Source organism: Mizuhopecten yessoensis, unplaced genomic scaffold (assembly GCF_002113885.1).
Source record: "Mizuhopecten yessoensis strain PY_sf001 unplaced genomic scaffold, ASM211388v2 scaffold10107, whole genome shotgun sequence".
In the NCBI taxonomy this organism is placed as follows: domain Eukaryota; kingdom Metazoa; phylum Mollusca; class Bivalvia; order Pectinida; family Pectinidae; genus Mizuhopecten; species Mizuhopecten yessoensis.
Genome location: NW_018408382.1, coordinates 464,832 through 487,962, shown reverse-complemented (window position 1 = coordinate 487,962; position 23,131 = coordinate 464,832). Strand labels below are relative to the sequence as shown.

Genomic DNA, 23,131 nt, shown 5'->3' with positions numbered 1-23,131 from the left:
GGGGGGGGGGGGGGGGGGGGGGCTTTTTCTGCAGTTCAGCTGATAATACGCGCGAATCTACATGTAATTTAGGCAAGCATGTTCGCAATTTAATTATTAATTCATTTTGTCATGAATATGACTTATGATTAAACTGTTTGTCCTTTATTGTGAAATAGTATGCATACATATAAAGGATGTACACGTCTTTTTATGCTAACAATGGTTATTGGTCACCTGATGAAGTGATGCTATAAGGAGGATGCTTCATTGTCTTTGAAATTTTATATTTTTTAATTGGTATAATAAATCACTCCTGGTGACCATGTGTACTTGAAACCACTGGTGAAAATGCAGGTATACCTTTGAAATAACACTTTACCTATATACCTAAATCCATGACAGGGTGATCACCACACCGTGACCTGAGAACAATAAGATTAGGTAGAGTCAGTCCGGTGAGCCTTGACCACTGACCTGACTGGAGACCCTACTAATATATAGACAATGGAGGATTATTCCCCATATTGTTTAGAGTATAAGTAGTGGACTCCTTATTTGGGCAACACCCTTAGGCATAATTATATAGATATCCGAACTACAAGTTCAAACAAGTTTTATTATATCCAAATGCAATACAGCATATAGGTTACAAACATACATAATTAAATATTCAAAATTCATATGTGATGTACAAGATGGCGGAGGACAATTCCATTCAAATATATATATGCCTACAGACATGTAATAATGATATCACTTGCAGTTTTACAGCATGATTTTTCGTAAAGTTGTGAGAAGTATATAACAATATAATCATATGTGTGACTTTACTACCTGTATATATGTGACGACATGAAAGGATGACATCATAATGAAAACACTACACATAACTTCAAACAGCCAGAAAGAACCATGGGATGTCATTAAAGTACTATTTAACGCGCTATTAACGAATCTTAAATAACTATTATTATACATGTACACTTATAACAAAGTAGTTTCAAATAATGTTTTAATATAATATCACTACTGAGCGAGGAGAATTTTCCTTTTAGAAGTAGCGTGCCACAAATATTTACCCAGTCTATTTAAAGATTTAACACTTTTACAGGTAAATAATTCTATTAGTTTATAGACACTTGGATGTCGATAATAATACTGTTTGATGTATGTTTTTCTTAAATCAGAATATGCAGGACAAAGTAGTACAAAATGTACTTCATCTTCGATATCATTTTTATCGCAGACTGTACATATTCTCTGACCTCTTGGAATGTTATTATAGCGCCCAGATTCTATGTTAAGACTGTGTGCTTGCATGCGAAATTGACTCAATAACTTTTTTATCCTTATATTAATGGGCTTAGTCAGATAGAACTGGACGCAAAAGGTATCAACAAGATGCTTGTACAAATAACATTTTGAAGATGCATCAAAAGCACTGCGTAATTCTTGGATAAATACATCATGAACACGTTGAGCATACATTTGCAAAAAAAGATTTTCATTTTGTACATATTGACAAGTCCAAATATAATTAAAACCCAAACTACATAGTTCATGCTTAATTTGATAAACCCAATTAATTTTACAATTAGGTTTTCTGATATTCAATTCGACTAATGCGTCGTAACATGATTTTAAAACACAGTTACTAGTATTTAAATTTTTTAACCAATATCTCATTATGGCCATTTTACGTTGCACATATAATGAATATCTCCCAGTTTCAAAGTAAACCATAGAAGTATTGACAGTTTTCTTAACATTTAATAGGCCTTTGAGAAAAAGGAGATGGATTTTTTCAATTTGTGGCGATACATTATGCCCCCAAACTTCACACCCATAATTCAATATACATGCAACATATGTATCGAATAAAGACATTATAGTTTCCGTATTAAGGGCAAAATCTTTCATTTTTCTTTTTAAGTGGTAATATGCTTTCCGTCCTTGACAAGCTAATGTATCTTGTGTTACAGTAAATCTTCCATTATAGTTAAAAACTAATCCAAGATAACAAAACTTATCAACAATTTCGATAGATTTACCATTGAAAGTCCAAATTTCATAAGGTAACATTCTTTTTCTTTTTCTAAAAACAATAATTTTAGTTTTTTCTATATTAACATTTAAACTCCATTTTTCAGTGTATGTCTGTAAACGATCTAGCATATGCTGAAGATCGGTAGCATCCTCCGAGAATAAAACTGTGTCATCCGCATACATTAGCATAAACAGGTTTAATAACTGTAATTCATAACTTTGACAATTAGAATTTATAAATTCACTTTCCATATCATTTACAAATAATGAAAAAAGTATGGGAGATAACGATTCCCCTTGTAATAATCCGACATGTAGATCAAACATGGCGGATAATTTACCATGTAATTTCACACATGAACGTACATTATCATAAATTGATTTAATTACCTTAAGTAGTCTACCCCTAATACCACTTCTCCAAAGTTTATACCACAAATTCTGGTGTGTCACACTATCAAATGCCTTACTATAATCAATAAAAGCGCAATAAAGCCTCTTGTTTCGTTCTATCGAATTGATAATTAAACTATGTAATCCAAAAATTGCGTCTCTTGTACCAAACCCAGGCTTAAAACCAAACTGAGCATCGGAAACAATATTTTCTCGTTTACTCCATTTTAACAGACGTTTATTTAACAACGACGTAAACAGTTTAGCTAAATGGCTAATTAATGTAATTCCCATATAATTATTGACATTGTTTCTATCGCCCTTTTTATGTAAAGGAATAATGACGCCTTGAGCCCATGACTCTGGAAAATATCCTATTTGTAACATAGTGTTAAATAACCTTAATAAAACCGGTGAAAAAATATCTTTATATTCAATAAAATATTCATTAAGTACCATATCAATACCATCAGATTTACCCCTAGATAGACCCTTAATTACTTCTAATAATTCATCTATATTAAAATCTATATCAAGTTCAGGATACAGGCACTCAGTGTTTTTGTCGTCCAAAATATCATTGTCATTTGCTACACCTGCCAAATTTTTAAAGTAATTGAAAAAATCATTTAATGATATTTCACCAGTATTACATGTCTTAGGATTCCGAAAACTACGATAAAATTCTTTAGGATTATTACGTTTTAATAAATCTAGCATGTTCCCTTCCATTCTTAAATATTCTCGCCTCAATTTCCTCTCACAAACTTTATACCGTTTTTTAGCTTGTGTAAGACTTATTCTGTTGGCCAATGACCGTTCACCATTAAACACTGATAATGCACTTTTATATTTTTTGTACAACAATCTACAATCGTTATCAAACCAGGGCTTATCTGGTCCTCTGTTTACAGAGGAAATAGTATGACAAGAACATGAACAATTCAATACTTTTCTACTGGAAAGACAAAATTTATCAAATAAAGTACGAGTTCATTCCACAAAATTTTCTAAACATGTATCAATACTTTCTTTTGAGTCAGTAAGCGGGCCAACCGTGCTTTCGATCAAGAGTCTGGCATCATAAATGGCGTTTGTTACCTTGCTACTAGCTTTATCTGACCACGCTACGTTATTTACTGTAGCATACTTATTATTAACAGAACAACAATTACATTGAGTGTTTTCTGACAGTAGACAATTCAATATTAGATATATTGGCGCATGATCCGAATGTTCACTGAAACAACCTACTTCAAAACATTTGACAGGCGACATTGACATTTTATCAGTTAATGCATAGTCTATAACACTAGTACCATTAGAATTACAAAATGTTAATTTACCATCCGGGTCACCTGTCGTCCGAGCATTAAGGATATGAACACCCGTTGACTTACATAGCTGCAACAGATTACGACCAAACGTAGTAACTTTCGAGTCCTCCGAGTTACGCGTGACGTCACATGGCTCCTGAGGGGAACAAATAAACCCATCAAGGTGCCGATGAACACTGTCATGTAGCGCGTCTATAGGTATATAGTCCGGTTCCCGGCCAATCCTGCTATTAAGATCTCCAATTACAAACACCTTACCTAAAGTACTATAGTGGCCGATATTGTTCTCTAACAACGAAAAGAAGTCTTCGTCATAAGTACGATGAAACACAGAAACTACTGGCAAAGGGAAGCCATAGAAAACAATACTTCAAAGGATGGTTGATATAAGAAGAATATCCCATAGGAAATAGAAGAAAATCTCCAAAAACCTTGGTCCAGAATATTTTTGGACACAGAAAAAAGGGTGTTGCCGGGCAACTAGGGCAACACCCCTGGGTCCGCCACTGAGACTTACTCGATTTCACGACGGATTTAGATCAAAATGTATACAAGGGTCAAGTATGAGAGTATCGAAGGCCAAGGCCAAGGTCACTGTTGCTGCCTGATGTATAGATAATCAGCAAACGATTAAGTGTCATCGCTCTAGCTACTTTCTTAACAGATTTTGATCAAGGTTTATACAAATTTTAGATATAAGAATACTCATATTTTCGTGTTCCAAAGTCATTGTAATTATTTACAGAATATTATCAAACACTGAATCTAATTCCACATGGCAGCGGGCGCATTCATGTCCTACAGACATTTTCTAGTTTTATTTTCTCTGATTGGCGAATTTAGGTCTATAATTTGAGTGCTCATTGACTGGCTTTTTCCATGCCTTATGGAAGAGGAAAGGGGATTAATCTAAAGGATCAAACGACTGACATTAAATTAACTGTCCGCTAACCTTCGCTCTTTTTTTCTTATCAGGATATAACTGGCATTTTTTTTACTTTTCTCACATAGGAAAAATTACCAATTTTCCGTTAATACCAAACTTGGGGTGCGTTTATATAATTAGTGACACAAAAAGGAATTAAATTTGATTTTCTTACGTGCCGTAAAGAATTCGATGATTTCGTAGTATCAAATGACGATACTTCTTGTTAAATTTTGGCACGCTTCTCCTGTTATAACGATAATTTTCTGTTAATACTACGTATACTTCTTAAATGAATTATAATGTCGTTTAGAATACCAAGTGATCATTCTCGATATACAGGGGCAGAGAGCGAAAGTGATATCGAGGATGATCAAGTGACGTAATCGATCTTTATCATTTGACAGCACGTGTATCGTATACGCGTAGTATTGTGTAAATAGTGACCTCGAGCTCTGACCCTGTCAACACATACTCGGCATGACTTCAACCTTGCATGCGGTGAGATAAGTAGCAGTCGGGAAAAGGCTTCACACGTCTATTCCTACCAATATTCTTAAAATATTTCTGATATTTTATGATTTCAATTTTAACTGCAGTTTTGCCGACAGATTGCGGCATCGTAGTTTTAAATAAAGTTTTAGGGTCCAATATGGTTCCAGCGGCCTCTACCTGGCCAAGACATTTCGGGCTTTATCTTGAATATGCATGACTGGGTTGACTCGGTGCATGCTTTGTAGAAGCCATTCGACTTTTAAGCTTCCTTTTAGACGGGTTATCATTGTCTCTAACTAGCCGAGGCACTTAGGGATCTAACTCGAGTTCGTTTGATATTTTTATATTTTATGGGAATACCGCATAGCGAATATACTCACTGGGTCTTCTTGTACGAAAGGGAAAACGTATTTATGCGTTGGAAATGATGAATTATAGTAAAATTTGTATACTAATTAATTTGTTCCTGGAGCTAAAAAAGAATGCTGGTAAAAATAAACGTTACTTTATTGATACCTGCAATATCAGATCAAGTTTTCGATAGAACTGTTTAGTTCAGCTATGGCTGTAGAAGCAAGTGGAGTGGATATTCTATCTACAAATCTAATTCCTGCCGACGTGCTTGATATTGACAAAACCCTATGGAAAGCCCTGAAAGCTACAGGGAATGGCGATTGTCTTTACAACAGCGTTTCCATTTTAAATAATGGTCAGAGCCAATGGCAATTTTAAGAATGAAAAAAATGTTTTTAAAACCGAATATTATTTTCATATATGCGAAACTAGATTATACTACGTGTCGAGTGACTTAACTTTTCTGGTCCCCACTTTTTAATCTGATCAAGAAATATTTTTCAAATTGCATTGACATTTTTGTGTATACACATAATATGTAGCTAGGCAACACACATATTTGACTGACCAGGAATTTTCTTTNGGGGGGGGAAACCCCCCTTACGGGTCATTGTAACCAGGGATGTGTAGTGACCTAGACCGTTGGATATGATCAGTCAGTCTGTGATCAAGGTCCTGTAGGTGTTAAGATAATAAAGTCTGGAAATGAAATTCACACAATTGGTCACTCTCACATTTACCTATAATCTTGTCACCCCATCATGGGTTCCAGTGGCAGTAAGGGTTTATAAATATCTGACAGACGACAAGGCGATTTTAGTAACCTTGCTTCGCCTTCACTTCGGCATCCTCGACACTCCAGGTCAGGATTTGCTAGCTTCGTGCCTTCAGTTTTGTATGACATATTCCAGGGGTGCAGAGATCTAGCGAAAGTGAGCGTAACCCCTGGAGTGTCGAGGATGTCACTTCGGTTGCCTCCCATAGATTCGGTTCATCTGGTATAAATATTATGATAATATGCCATTGAAGATATAGAGCAACGCTTTTGTTTGGTTTACATTATATTGATATGTTTGGAAAGGCAAAATATCGTTTACTGAGGTCGGGTGTTGGGCTCTACTATACAATGAGTTATGGCCTTTTTTTAATTCTCATAACAAAGTTTGCCCCGAACTATAGACGTACAAAGCAGTATGTAGCATAACTTTCTTACGTTTATCAATAGTAACCAAACTTGTCCTACTTATATATACCAGACAGAGGATCGTCGTGTATTAAAATAGGGTCTAATTAGGATGAAGTTGGGTATTGTACCCGAAGATATAGGAGTTGTTGCCCTATGTTCTTTTTCGACACGAACGTTTGTTCAGAGGATGGCTTCCTTACTTTTCACCTCCATAGAGTACTGAAGTTAGCTGTGTGTTCCAAAATGAAAATACAGAGCTCGTTAATGTTGTATACCAAAGTTTGTCGAGAGCGTCTCTTCCTTACTATCTCACCTACATTTACCTCTGTAGCCAGGCCTCATGCCCTAAAATGTACACATTTTGGTCCATTGCGACATCAGTGTAGTCCACTTAAATATGATCATTTTAGAGTAAATCCGGTTGATAGTCCAGTTTGTTATTGTGGCCATCCCTGTGAAAATGCCTTTCACTTTTTTGGTGAAACGAAAGACACATCCTGCTCCAAGGGTGTTGCCGGGCAACTAGGGCAACAAAAGTTTGACTACTTTTGTTTGGTAATAGTCAACTTTCGGTAGAAAACAACATAAATATCTTTAGACATGTGCATCATTACATCAAATCCAGCAATAGGTTTTGATAGTTATAATTACTTTTCTATTTTTATTTATGTGTAAGTTCTTAAATGTGTTTATGAAATTGTATTTCATTATTTTGCCTGATTTCTTACATTGATTCTGTTCATTTTGAAATTACTCTACCAGGATGCATGTCATGAAATCTGTATAATTTATAATTTATTCAAATGCGGATCGATTTCTCAGTTTACAAACTTACTTTTCTAGGTAACACCCCTCCCCTCCATCACCCCCACCCCCTCCCACCCCACATTTCCTTCTCCACCCTATCTTTTTCGATTTCCCCAAAAACATATACACTATTTTTACCATATGTATTGAGGAGAGGACTCTATTAAGTTGTAATATTTGTACAATAAAATATGTTTAAACTTAAACCCATCAATAAATTGAGTTATGGTCCTTTGTTCATGACAATCGTTTTAATACAAAAGTTTGTTTGCAGCATATCTTCCTCGCTACATTGCCTACATTCACCAAATTTGCTATACTGTGTATCTCCAGAAGGTAGAGTGTCATATTCTGAAATAGGGGTCTGGTGCCACACTCTATATACAGATTTGTCCCTCCCTTGAATTTGATACCAAAGTTGATTCAAATCACAATTTCCTTACTATTTCACCTACTTTCACTAAACTTGCTGAACTCGAGTAACTTAAGAAGCAGTGTGTATCATACAGATATCATGTCTAGTGTTCTACTATATCGGAGTTATGGGCCTTTGTTCATTTTTTATATCAAAGTTTGTCCATAGCATATCGTCCATGCTATATCCCTTACATTCAGCAAACTTGCTGTACTTGTTTATCTGCAGAAGGCTGAACGCCAGATACTGAATTAGTGTTTTGACCTAAACTTCGTACAGGGTTATACGTACAATGTACCATAACTCTTTGATCATTTTGATACCAAATTTTGATCAGAGCATAACTTCCTTACTACTGTATTATACTTACATTCACGGAACTTGTTATACTTAACATATCCTGGGAAGACAGAGTGTCACATACTGTAATTGCATCTTGTTCACATTTTGATAGAGTTATGGCCCTTTGTTCCTTTTTGATTTATTTTTTAAAGATTTGGAATAATGGTGAATGGAGGAAATCCCTATGCAGAATGTTGGAAATTGCAAAGCTAATCCAGAGCACTTTGTCTTATTATATTGCTAGTGAAATACAGTATATTTTCTTATTTCAACACATCCAAGAAATCTTTTTCTTTCCTGAGTAATATACTGTAATATACTGTAATGTATTTTTTGTTATGTTTAATGATCAATATTTAAATATATTTTGCTACTTAATGCATCAGAAGAGCTATGAGCACGACACATTTTGTGACACAAGGAGTCTATATGGATGCTGCCAGGCAGGTGATGGGTGTGTTGTGTTCTGCCCCTGTGGTAGTCTTGTTATTTCTGTCTTGGTTTCTACTCCTGCTTCACGCTCAGCAATTTAGGAGTGGGACGACTGGTTAGCCCGTTGTCAGTATAATGTGACCGGGTGAGGGGTCCTGCTGGGTTCTTCGGCAGTATGTTTCAGTGAGGTAGCACTATAAAGTCGGCATCAGTTTCGCGCTATCACAAGGAGACAAACATGAATATATTGCAGCCTCCCAAAACACACACGCATACATTACAAGCATGCATCTTGCACACAGGAAAGGGCCTCCTTAAATGACCATAGCTGTTGATAGAACGTTAAATAATACTAAACCAAACCAAACCAAACTAACTCAGGACTGAATCAAGTACTCAAGGCACCTCTTTGTAAGGACAAGGCTCCTTTGGCTCATTACCACAGGTGATATATGGTGATAATAGTGATGTGATATGGGGATATAGGTACAGAAGTATATTTGGCAAGAGAGAAATTTTAAAACAACATCTGAACAACATCTGATCTCCTCATTTATTCATCTTGTCATACAGCATGGACCACACAGTGACCACACCGCCCACACAGTGATATCTATTGAGAGTAAAAATGCACCAACATTATACAAACTGTGTTCCATTCATCCTAATGGCGTACTGGTAAAAAGAAGGAAAATGAAACGAAACCTTGAAGGTTGTCACAACACTATTTTCTATGTATCTTTGTCACAGTCTTATGTCAATAAAATAGTTAAGGTACATTGTTCATCATTATTTCCCCACATTTAAATAAACTTCATTTGTAATACAGAACACTGTTGACAAGTCCTAGTATAATGTCACATCTCATGCCTCAATGTTTTCTAATAACAAAGGTCGAGTAGAAAAATCACAAGTCCTCCTCCGGGTTAAAGGAACCTTCAAACATTTCCATGTAAACGTCCAGTCACGCTTTCTTTGACATGTCGTAGGCATCCTGTAACGATAATAATAAACATCCGTGACAAGTCAGATTATTATAAGCATAATTAAATTAACAAACTCAAACTTTAGTGGAACAAAAGGGGTACGATTTATAAGCCTACTCTCAAATCAGCAGAACTGCAGTAACTTAATTCATGTATAATAACAAATGTTTTCTGAAATTGACTTTAACATCTATGGTATGGTATGGATAGCCTGTACTATATGGTCCTATTTTAGAGGTAGACATGAACTGGTGAACAAAAAAAATATGAAAGCTGCTGAAATTGGACTACTGTTAAAATTAAGTATGTGTACAGTACCTCCATTTTATTAGAATTAAAGAAATTTATAGGTTTAAGAATTTGTGACAAATTTCATAAATTTCATGTGAAAAGGAAATAACTTTATGATCCATTTTATCAAATGATCAAGTAAAAGAATTTTCAAAAATATTGCAAATGTTTTTTCAGGTTTTAAATTCTACAATTTTTGCTAACATCTGTTTTCTCTATTTTGACATAACAATATTAAGCTGAAAGTCTGTGAAGCAATTTCATAATCAGATTATGACATCACCATTATTCCTATGCATAAAATATATGACTTGTGTGATCAATTAATAACATGACAATGATGTAATTAAGTTGTGTGTGACATTCACTCAATGAAAATGGAAGGAAACGGTAACGTTTGTATGTCAACAAGAAAGGAATGGTACACAGAGCTTCTACGTGATGTTGACCTACCTTACGAGCGTCATCTACACAGGACGTAAAGGCTCGGACCTGTGAGGAGCAGTTCAGCGTCTGTTCGGGGTTGTTTTGGTAGCAATGAAACACATCTTGCTGAATGTCCTGACAGACGGGTGATCCAGTGTTACGCCTATTGGAAACAAGAAAGTAACCACATGAAATAAGTTCATAATTTGACAACCGTGCTAAAAAAGTCTTAGCACAGAATTATTCGAACATCAGGAGTTTCAGAGTACAGAGTTGAAGATTACAGTTATGTCATTCTTCATCTTAATACAAATGTAGTGACAAGACATACTCACATAAATTTGTTTTCTACTTCGTCCATCGCCTGACTGAATTCTTCTTTCTGCGTCTGTAGTTGTTGCTCACTCTACAAATGTAAAATAACGTTATTAGATTAAATATATTCTATTAATAGCTCATATCACTAAAGAGAAGGTCAACTTGTACTTAATCTCTTTGAACTGGTCCATTAAGTATGTTTGAATGATTTGGTTTGGTTGTTTGTGTTTTACGTCCTATTAACAGCTATGGTCATTTAAGGACATGCCAGGTTTGCATGGGGGAGGAAAGCTGGAGTTCCCCGAGAAAAACACCCAACTAAGAAGGGGCTAGTATCTGGCGACCGCCCCACATAGGTCTCAAACCCGCGACCCAGTGGTGGAGGGCTAGTGGTACCAGAATGTCAGACGCCTTAACCACTTGGCCACTGCCCCTCCCCCCTCCTGTTTGAATGAAACTAAATACATGTATATGCACAAATGGAGAAAAAAACACTTAATGGATTAGAAAACTAGTCTAATATTAAGTTATTAATTGGCATAACTTTCAAAAACTGGCTTATTACTATTTTCATTACCGTACTATAATTTTTAATAGACTTGTTTTCAACATCAGCTAAGGATTTGCTTTCACCATATAAAAACAAATGTTCTTTTGCAAGAATATGTTCCACAAAACAGAACTATTAACTTGAAATTCTAACATTTCTGGTTTCTTTTCAAGGTCTTCTCAAAGTCAAATGAAAATGGCTCATGAGCACAAATGGGTCTTGCCAGACTATCAATTGTTAACTTAAGCAATCAAAAGGCTGCATCCTGTCAGCATCACCTCGTGGAATAACAAGTGGACCTAGCTGTCAGACTGTCAGTATGGAAATATCATTGCAATAATGCCCTCTGCCTATATTCAGCACAAGCTCATGATTAATGACACCAAATAACCCTACTGATAAATACCAGCGACTCCAACCACTACATCACCGGCACTCCCCCAAACATATTTGGCAACCCATCAGCCTTGCATCAATCAAATTGTATACTAATGATAGAAGTTCAAGGATCAAATAATATGATTATTTATGACAATCAAAAAGAACACAGCAGCAATAACAAAAATCTGACCTGTTCCTCATATTTTTGCAGTCTTGATTTTGCTTGTGCTTCCTTCTCTTCCATCATTTTCAATTTCTCTTCATATGCTGATTCAATTTGTCTTATTCTACGAGATGGAATCGCATAATCCTAAAACAAAATATTCTGATTAAATTACAACATGTATACCAGTAAGTACATTGTAGAAACAAATTCAACCTAAATGTTCTTTCTAAGACACCATACTTTAATAACTTTCACAATTTTTCTGATGAAACTAAATGTGTTTGGTGAGGTTGCACAATTAAAAAGTTATAGAAAAACTATCAATATTGAGACTAACTGTCGCATATCCATTGTAATGAAAAATTTGTCCTCATTACTAAGAAGAAAAAGGTGAAAGTAAAACCTGTCATATATATTTTTGTTCCTATAATGATATTTTTATCCTTGATACATGCACTTGATTTCTGATCAAGAATAAAACATGTAAGCAAGACTGACCAAATCACACAATGTAAAGAAATCTAAACATTTTCCCTAAATACTATAAGGGAGGGACGCATTAAAAAGATATGTAAAAAACAGTTTAAAATCAGTCAATTTAACTTTGGGATGGAATGAGAAGAGGTTAAAGTTACTAGTTCATGAATAAAAAGAATAGTTTGTATGTGGACTTTTATGTTGGGTCTTAGACTTAGGGTAACTTTCCATAGTTTTATTTCTAAATCAACATAATTTCCTTTAGTGTGATAATGTCTTAAAACTATTTGCTAAAATCTTCAATGACTTACCAGTTCCATTCCACTTCCATCTTCAGGTTTTGTTTCAGGTTCTGATGCTGTTGAAAACAAACAGTAAAACACATTACAGAATCGGTCATTCTAACCACTGGCTTGATAATTCTCTGTACTGATAGTTTATGGTTTTACAGCAGAAATACTTATGTTAAATGGACGTGTACCACATCCATGGAACATCACATTAACAATCACCAGGAATGGCTTCTTGTGAGGAGAGGTTTGAAGGATAATATGCAAAGTCAAGGGTTTTTGGCAGAATATAACTATTTGAAATGAACAGAAAAACAAATTATCTGTAAATTTTGTTACTTTGTCAATGAGCATATACATTTTTGCATATTAGGGTATACAGCGATAAAAAAAACAGTTTTTATTTGAATTAGATAACTCCGTTATCAGGGAAAATCCTGGGATTTGAGAGCAGTGGGTCATTTTCAGAAATTCTAAGTCAGTATCAAAATTAAGAGGGGCCATTCCATGTAAAATTAAAAGAAAATTGGAACATAGAGGGGTCAATTTCAGTTTTGATGGGTCAATGGCCCCCTCCAGGATTATTCCTGCATTATGACTAGGGTCAGTTTTTATCTACTCCTTTTAATGAAGGTCATCACTCATATTTGTTGGATTCTTACCTTTCTCTTTACTAGTTAATCTCTTTAATACACCTTGTGTGACCTGAAATTGAAATTTCATAGTTCAAAAGTTTCAATTAAAGCCCATGATTAATATCTATAGTACAAATGTTATTACTGTGATCGTTTATTATTTAGCTATAGACCCATCTTTGGGTAAGAATTGGTTTCAATGAAACATAGGATCTTACACGAGTTTCCATATCATATGAAATGAAAATGAGAATACATGATCAAGATTTGTGGCATTTATTTGTATAAAACAACAATTTTCATGCAACCTTGAAACGTAAAAAGCTGTGTAAGTCTGCGATGTCAGACACTTGTCCTAGGCTTGATGTCACAATTGAAACAATTGAAACTTACAACCAATCACAGGGCTGATAGGTCATATTACATGGATTAATACGCAAAAAAAATAAATATGACATGGGTATATTCACTGGATAACAGAGCACATTATGTGATAAAATACACTATAAAAACTCCTTATAATTCCGATTGTTGTACTCCTTTTATAATTTTATAATTAAGGTGTTTTGTCCTTAAACAGTGAACTGAATTATATAAACTGAAACTTAGATTTAGAGCCTACAACCTCCCGTTGATCTTTAGAGAAGTGTTTGAAGATTCATGGAATTTAGTTGAAAACTTGGGTCTGGAACCGACACACAAGTCAAATATCTGATATATACTAGCATTGACCTTCGCTTCCACTGTTATTCAGAGATTGATGTCAGGTAAAATTTTGTGAAATCTGGTTGAACATTTAGTTGGGAAGCTGCAGACACACCGAATGATGACATGCAGATGGAAAAATAGACAGGAAAATGACAATTTACATCCATGAAATGTGAATATAAAAATAAGTAATGTTTAAGTAAAACTTTATTGAAGGTAATTAATAAAAGTTAAGTGCAAGGCTAAGATAGCATTCTTTTACTATTTTCTAGCAGCTTAGTCAGTATACACTTCATTTTAACGATATATTCTTCAATCTGGTCACCATTAATCGACCAATTCCAATCTAGATATGCTACTCTTCCTTCTTTTATTTAAAAGCCTATGCATGTCAGATCTGAAGAAAGGTGAACCAGATTGAATCATTTGCCTTCAGGAGGATCGACTGTACATTTTGAGGTTCAGAGGGACTTTTTGACTTAAAGAAGGATAGTTGGCATGTTTATAAACGTTGCATATTAGAGGAAAACATACTGAAACAGCACTGTACTGTACAGTAGTGATATGCCCGTCTTTCAGTCTTTTCTGGTTTGTGAATATGAAATTGACAGTCGCTAGGAAAACTTCCTGGTCATGCAAGAACTGGTTAGGTTGTATGATTGCAAAGAAAATTTACCATAATATCGTCCCTGTCCACAACCATGGTTCGTTTGCTGTCAGATGCCCCCATGTTGTCGACTATCAAAACTCGTCTAAGTCACCTTCTCACCGGCGAATTTACCGGAAGTAAACACCGGAAGTAGCAGTCGGATAGGTGTAATGCAAAGAGAAATCTGCCGGACGATCTAATGCATGTATACATGTATATTGTAGTACCAATATGAAGTTAATTTAAGACAGTTCTATGGGACCAATTCTAATTATGTATCTTTACCTCAATGTATTCAGATATGTCTTGAATGTTTTCAAAAAATATGTTTTAAAAGCTTCTTTTCTGTTTGAAAGCTGAAAAAAATGTAATTTGCCTCATTTTTCTATAATGCTTGGAATAACTCAACTTCCTTTTTGAAGGGTTATAGGTCAAATGTCAGTAGGTAGTCATCCAAATTGTGGTGTATTATAGATTTATCTTACTGTTCTTGAAATTGTTGTATGTTTTAGGAAGCTCATGTCTTAAAGCTTGTTTTTCTCCTTTTTCTTATTTTTAAAAAATCTGATAGCCTTCTCATCTGAACAAATCCGAGTTGTGAATTAAAATGTAATCCCTGGCTAGTGAAAATGGATCTAATTTAGTATAAGAAGTTACCTTTAAATAATCAAAGAGAACAGTTAGTGATTCCTTTACTGTAAATTAGGGTTTTAGGGAAATGGTAAGGAACATAATATTTAGTCATTGACATCATACATATAACGATTTGAGCGGGAGACTCATGAAAATTAATTTCGAAAAATTCTTCATGACACGAGACACATTTCGCACGAAATTCAATCGGTCTCACGAAAAGAAACAAAGTTTGGTCAATCTTAGTGAATAAACAATAGCCACATGGAATCACACTGACCTTGGTTACTGAGAGGTCTTAAGTCACAGGCCAGCCACTTAAATTACAGGCCAGGCAAATTAGCAGCATTTAGCACTCTCTAAGTTGGACTGTAGTGTGACCATGTTTAGCCTGCCTCGTTGTAAATTGACAAAGTTATTCCTCCTGAATAATAAACCTTCTTTACTCAAACTAGTATGATTTTTAATCTTCATTTTGGAAGTCCTTCTGGATATAAAACAGGGTTAAATATATAATTTATTACTTGTACGTTGAAATATATTGTTGGATTATGATATCAATATAAAAGTGTAATCATGCACTCCAGATTTGTCGGTGATAACACATACAGGTTTTATTTTGTACACGGCAACCTTAGAGAGGTCGCATGAATAATACTAATTCCTCCTCACTGAACATATATTTAGTGTTCCTTCTACATGTACTAAAATCTCCATTCATCAATGGAGAGTGGCGCAAGAAACTTGTAACAGAGGAAACATCACTCATAATTCATATATTTTTTGTTGGCGGTTCTAAAGGGATAACAAGCATCTCTTCACAAAGATCTAAGTACACTTACACTAACACTATTTTTGCAAGGATATATACCAACTGCACATTGTTTTATAATCACTATCTTTATATTGCAAAGCGACACGTCAAATATTTAAATTCAGGTCAAGCCAGGTCAAGGTGGTGCTACTTTTATACAACTCTTACAAAATCTTAAGACTGTGACCAAGTCACCCACATATGGAGTGTACAGAAGGTGGTGCTACTTTTATACAACTCTTACAAAAACTAAAGACTGTGACCAAGTCACCCACATATGGAGTGTACATAAGGTAGTGCTACTTTTATACAACTTCTACATATGGAGTGTACAGAAGGTGGTGCTACTTTTATACAACTCACACATATGGAGTGTACAGAAGGTGGTGCTACTTTTATACAACTCACACATATGGAGTGTACAGAAGGTGGTGCTACTTTTATACAACTCTTTCAAAAACTCAAGACTATGACCAAGTCACCCACATATGGAGTGTACAGAAGGTGGTGCTACTGTTATACAACTCATACATATGGAGTATACAGAAGGCGGTGCTACTTTTATACAACCTATACATATGGTGTATACAGAAGGTGGCGCTACTTTTATACAACTCATACATATGGAGTATACAGAAGGTGGTGCTACTTTTATACAACCCATACATATGGTGTATACAGAAGGTGGTGCTACTTTTATACAACTCATACAAAAACTAGAGACTGTGACCAAGTCACCCACATATGGAGTGTAAAGAAGGTGGTGCTGCTTTTATACAACTCATACAAAAACTAGATACTGTGACCAAGTCACCCACATATGGAGTGTACAGAAGGTGGTGCTACTTTTATACAACTCATACAAAAACTAAAGATTGTGACCAAGTCACCCACATATGGAGTGTAAAGAAGATGGTGCTACTTTTATACAACTCATACAAAAACTAGATACTGTGACCAAGTCACCCACATATGGAGTGTACAGAAGGTGGGGCACTTTTATACAACTCATACATATGGAGTATACAGAAGGTGGTGCTACTTTTATACAACTCATACAAAAACTTAAGACTGTGACCAAGTCACCCACATATGGAATGTACGGAAGGTGGTGCTACTTTTATACAACTCATACAAAAACTAAAGACTGTGACCAAGTCACCCACATATGGAATGTACGGAAGGGGGTGCTACTTTTATACAACTCATACATATGGTGTATACAGAAGGTGGTGCTACTTTTATACAACTCATACAAAAACTAAAAGATTGTGACCAAGTCACCCACATATGGAATGTACAGAAAAAGTACTCAAAACACAACACCGTATTTATAAAGTTTAATGTATAGTTTGTTTTGTCATAATGCAAAATGTGTTTAACATACATGTATGTATCTCATCCTCGTCATTCTTCATAATCTTCAAAACATTTGTGCCAAATAATACATATTTTACATAATGTTCATCATTTACATTTTAGCTATGACAGCATAGCCAATATTCAATGCAGTGTAGTCAAACTTAAAACAACTACATGTCACCCTGGTAAACCTACTAACTGGGCTAGGGAGAATATTTCTCTAGCTAACCAGAAATCTTGGGTTTGGCATCAAATGGAAGTTTGGAAAAAAATAATGGCCTCTGTTACATTGGTACCCAAGTAGAGACCCAGGAAATATTGGCAAAAATACTCAATGATACTTTCACAAGAATCACTATGATTCCTTGAAAATATTTGGAGTGAGTTTTTCCTGGAGAGGGACCCGTGAGTATGTCACACTGGTTAAATACTACCTGCTTCCTAGCGACTTTTCTAAGGAGAATTTCTCTTTGGCTCATTCACAGATCATTAGACTACCGCAGTAAAGCAGTAGATCACAAAGTAAGTAAACACCATACCTTGGGTTAAACTCCTAGCGGATGCATTGAAAATCACGACCTCTGATACATACAATGGTTTTTACCTCTATTTCCCCTATTGGGCCCCGCAACTCTGCCCACACAGGTCGAAACCACCGTTTATACAAAATTTACTCCCCTTTGCCCAAGGATGCTCCTGATCAAATTGGGATATAATCCCTTTTATTCCTATGGTAGGAGAAGGATTTCAAAGGTGTTTACATTTATTTCCCCTATTTGGCCACGCAACTCTGCACACAGGGGGCCCAATCCACTTTACACAAAACTGAGTTCCCTTGGCCCAAGCATACTCCAGACAAAATTGGGATGAAATCCCTTAATCCCTATTGTAGCATAAGGATTTCAAAGGTTTTAACCTCTATTTTCCCTATTGGGCTCTGCCCCCAGGAGGGCCACGCCTTCCATTTTACAAAATCGAGTCCCTTTTGTCAAAGGATGCCCCAGACAAATGAGGATAAAATTCTTTTATCCCTTCAGTATTAGAAGGATTTTAAAAGCTTTACATGTACCTGTATTTCCCCTATTTGACCCCACCCCTCTGCCCAAACGGGGCCACACCCGCCGTTTAAACAAAATTGAGTCGTCTTGGTCTAAGGATGCTCCAGACCAAATAAGGATAATATACCTTAATCGCTACGGTAGAAGAAGGACTTTAAAGTTTGTTACCTCTTTTTCCCCTATTGGGCCCCGCAACTCCGCCCCCAGGGAGTCTACACCCGCCGTTTATACAAAATTGACTCCCTTTGACCCAACAATGCTCCAGACAAAATTGGGATGAAATCCCTTTATCCCTATGGTAAAAGAAGGATTTTAAAGGTTTTACCTCTATTTTCCCTATTGGGCCCCACCTCTCTGCCCCCAGGGGGCCAAACCCACCATTTATACAAAGTTGAGTCCCCTTGACCCAACAATGCTCTAGACAAATTTAAGATGAAATCCCTTTATCCCTACAGTAGAGGGTTTTCAAAGGTTTTACCTCTATTTCCCCTATTAGGCCCCACCCCTCTGCCCCCAAGGAGGTCCACACCTACCGTTTATACAAAATTGAGTCCCCTTGGCCTAAGAATGCTCTTTTCCCCTATTGGGCCCCGCAACTCCGCCCCCAGGGAGTCTACACCCGCCGTTTATACAAAATTGACTCCCTTTGACCCAACAATGCTCCAGACAAAATTGGGATGAAATCCCTTTATCCCTATGGTAAAAGAAGGATTTTAAAGGTTTTACCTCTATTTTCCCTATTGGGCCCCACCTCTCTGCCCCCAGGGGGCCAAACCCACCATTTATACAAAGTTGAGTCCCCTTGACCCAACAATGCTCTAGACAAATTTAAGATGAAATCCCTTTATCCCTACAGTAGAGGGTTTTCAAAGGTTTTACCTCTATTTCCCCTATTAGGCCCCACCCCTCTGCCCCCAAGGAGGTCCACACCTACCGTTTATACAAAATTGAGTCCCCTTGGCCTAAGAATGCTCTTTTCCCCTATTGGGCCCCGCAACTCCGCCCCCAGGGAGTCTACACCCGCCGTTTATACAAAATTGACTCCCTTTGACCCAACAATGCTCCAGACAAAATTGGGATGAAATCCCTTTATCCCTATGGTAAAAGAAGGATTTTAAAGGTTTTACCTCTATTTTCCCTATTGGGCCCCACCTCTCTGCCCCCAGGGGGCCAAACCCACCATTTATACAAAGTTGAGTCCCCTTGACCCAACAATGCTCTAGACAAATTTAAGATGAAATCCCTTTATCCCTACAGTAGAGGGTTTTCAAAGGTTTTACCTCTATTTCCCCTATTAGGCCCCACCCCTCTGCCCCCAAGGAGGTCCACACCTACCGTTTATACAAAATTGAGTCCCCTTGGCCTAAGAATGCTCTTTTCCCCTATTGGGCCCCGCAACTCCGCCCCCAGGGAGTCTACACCCGCCGTTTATACAAAATTGACTCCCTTTGACCCAACAATGCTCCAGACAAAATTGGGATGAAATCCCTTTATCCCTATGGTAAAAGAAGGATTTTAAAGGTTTTACCTCTATTTTCCCTATTGGGCCCCACCTCTCTGCCCCCAGGGGGCCAAACCCACCATTTATACAAAGTTGAGTCCCCTTGACCCAACAATGCTCTAGACAAATTTAAGATGAAATCCCTTTATCCCTACAGTAGAGGGTTTTCAAAGGTTTTACCTCTATTTCCCCTATTAGGCCCCACCCCTCTGCCCCCAAGGAGGTCCACACCTACCGTTTATACAAAATTGAGTCCCCTTGGCCTAAGAATGCTCCAGACCAAATTGTTAAATTCCAATCTGCGGTTAAGAAGAAGAAGTCGTTTAAAGAAATTGTTGACATGGAGGTTGACCACATATTTGAAGCCCTCTATCGACAACCATACAAAATATATAGTTTGTCACATTGGTGATGAATTAAAATGTTTATGTTGTACTGTGTAAAAATGGAAATTTTCGCAGTGTGATGATGTTCACATTTATCATGTAAATTAGCATGTAAATATTCACACACATCATTTATAGATAACAGATATATAGATTTTATATTGCCAATGCAAAAGCTCCCATGCCACAATCAGTTTAAAGTCACAACACCACAATTTCCACATGCAAAAAGATAAAAAAATTCAGTATGTAACATTGTGATTAATCTTATATTCCAAATATTTTTTATCCCATAAGTTGATGATGAATTGTATACTCTGAATGTATTATTTTATAACTTATACTTGTGAAAAGTTCTTTATTGTGATTAATATCTTGTACATCATATTGGTCATAAATTCTATATTCCAAATACTGTATTGTAAACCTAGCACCGGTGATACATGTATTGATTTTATATTCTGAATATTAAAAATCAATCCTAAAATTGGTAATAGATTACACATATCTATTACATACTACTGGTGTTGTATTCCAAAAAGGTGTCAGTTAACAGTTCCACAGGTTTCCATTATGAGTAACATGACAGTTTCAAATGTATATAAATTGTTGTGTCAAATTTCTTATTCAAAATACATCAAAGTGTCAATATCATGGAAAATATTGGGAGCTTAGAGTAGGAAGTAATATTTAGCAAACATAGAATATAAAAGGGGCTGTTCATGTAGAATTGGAAAATATGTGGAGCCAAGAGGAGTTTTGAGTGGCCGAGGGCGCCATCGTCTCCTCAAAGATTACTCTTGAATATTTGTTTAAATAAAACAATCACGACTGAAACATTTACTATTAAAACATGTAACAATGATCTAACTCCTATATAATGTTATATGTGACAAACTTATAACATGACAAACTTATATATGTGACAAGTGTGTAAAATTTCATCCTTTCACATGATAATGCACTGTCCAAGACTATCGGAGGATTCCTTGTTTATATCGCTCACTAGAATATTAAGCAATCATAGCAAAATATTCTCAGAAAAGTATAATCCTGCAAATGTCTACTAATCTTGGCTTTGTCTCCCAGCAACAATCTTCTTAATTTCAACATTTGATTCCTTGGTCCCAGGGAAACCTTACGTTCTTCCTTTACACAATAATTCTTTCCTTGGTCAAAGGAACCAAATACTTGAACAGATGATTAATTCGAGGGTATTTTATTTGTTTCCAGTTATGATCCAGAGACTAATCCTCAGATTGGGCCAGACCCTAGCATTAATCCTTGTAGCATGATTGTTTTCATTTCTTCATGTCCAGTATTCACATATTTGGTTATAGGGTAGATATCTCAATTTGTCACTATTAAGGCCCTGGAACTAAGTCATCACAGGCAGGGCCAGACACCTGAGCTAATTTTGGTAGCATAATACTTTTTTATATGCATGCCCAACAATTATATAGAATATACGATATGGGGTGGGGATCTCGACAGTTTCCATGTTAAAATCAAAGGGCTAAGTATTGAGGGCAAGGATGGACACAAGACCAATCATTGTAGCATCGTTGCACTTGTCCGTCATTGCCAGAAATTGTATACAGTATATGGATATAGTGTGGGGACCTAACACTTTTCAGGTTGTTAGTAAGACCTAAAAACTTAGATCCCAACCCCCTGGATGGGGACAGACCTAACGCCAAATTGAGGTAACATACATGTATTCATCTAATGATGTTGAGGATATGTACGGTTACAAGGTGAGGATCTTGACCATTGCCAGGTTATGACCCAAAATGCCTATTATACCCCGGCCCTGGGTAAGGACAGAAATCAGAAAACTTCTGGTGACAAGTGTATATTAGCCTCTTCTTGCCCAGCTACCCAGCTATTGTATTACGGTATGGGATGAGGATCTCAACAGTTTCAATGTTATAAACTAATTTCCCTATTGGACCCCACCCCTGGTGTGATAATGGACCCCAGAGTAAAGTCTGGTTGCATGATTGTACTTGTGTTAATGTGTTAGGTATGGAGATATAGGGTGGGGATCTCCACCTTTTCCTAATTAAGACACACTTTCTCCCCTACATTTTTACAATGGTGAGTCCTCTTGGCACAAGGATGCTCTAGACCAAATATGGTTATTCGGTTATGTCAACAGCTAATCCAAAGTGTATATATATATAAATAAAGCTTATCCAATATATAATATTGCATATATCCATACACCATTGATAGTGATGTAGATGTTTAATGTAAATCCCTCATGTTTTTGTTAAAATGTTGCGAGTCCTTAGCACATGTCTCCTGTCAAGCATGGCAATATACAAAGGTAGGGTACCTGTTACAGTAACATGACACCCCGTCAGACTTGTATGAATATACCAACACACATTACAAACAGAAAGTAGACTCCCATACCAGGACACGAAGTGAAAGAAATAATTTACAAACACTTGTGATATTAATTTTAAATCAAATTTAAAATTCAATTTAACTAAAATTACTATAAATTTAATCTGACAATACAGTGAACTATTCTACACTGAAGATACAACAGGTTATTGTTTTAACCTTTTCATCCAGTAAACCATAATGGACTCATCCATATCAATACATGGTAGAGTCTATTGAAGTTACATGGCAAAATCTGCTACTGTATACTTAATTGTTTAGCTGGGGTTTTCCAGGTACAGTATATATATTTGTATGCACATTTATGTTTAATTATTGCGTGTGTAACAAGAATACTGGTGGCCTAGCCAGAAGTAGGCACACAATATAAA

General features: G+C 36.2%; 1 protein-coding gene across 1 annotated transcript; it reads right to left on the bottom strand.

Moving 5' to 3' along the window:
* Nucleotides 1–9,249: 9,249 nt before the first annotated feature.
* Nucleotides 9,250–14,754, bottom strand: LOC110459547 (MICOS complex subunit Mic19-like). The gene is made up of 7 exons (XM_021511869.1): nt 14,619–14,754; nt 13,262–13,304; nt 12,621–12,667; nt 11,857–11,976; nt 10,753–10,823; nt 10,445–10,580; nt 9,250–9,708 (listed from the first exon to the last, which is right to left on the bottom strand). Exons 1-7 carry the CDS (start codon nt 14,670–14,672, stop codon nt 9,679–9,681), a joined length of 501 nt encoding a protein of 166 aa, XP_021367544.1. The 5' UTR covers nt 14,673–14,754; the 3' UTR covers nt 9,250–9,678.
* Nucleotides 14,755–23,131: the final 8,377 nt, after the last annotated feature.

Coding starts and splice junctions, on each gene's coding strand:
- LOC110459547 (XM_021511869.1), bottom strand. CDS start 14,672: ATGGGGGCATCTGACAGCAAACGAACCATGGTTGTGGACAGGGACGAT. Junction 12,668..13,261: donor ATTAACTAGTAAAGAGAAAG/GTAAGAATCCAA, acceptor TGTTTTCAACAG/CATCAGAACCTGAAACAAAA. Junction 11,977..12,620: donor ATGGAAGTGGAATGGAACTG/GTAAGTCATTGA, acceptor ATTTTGTTTTAG/GATTATGCGATTCCATCTCG.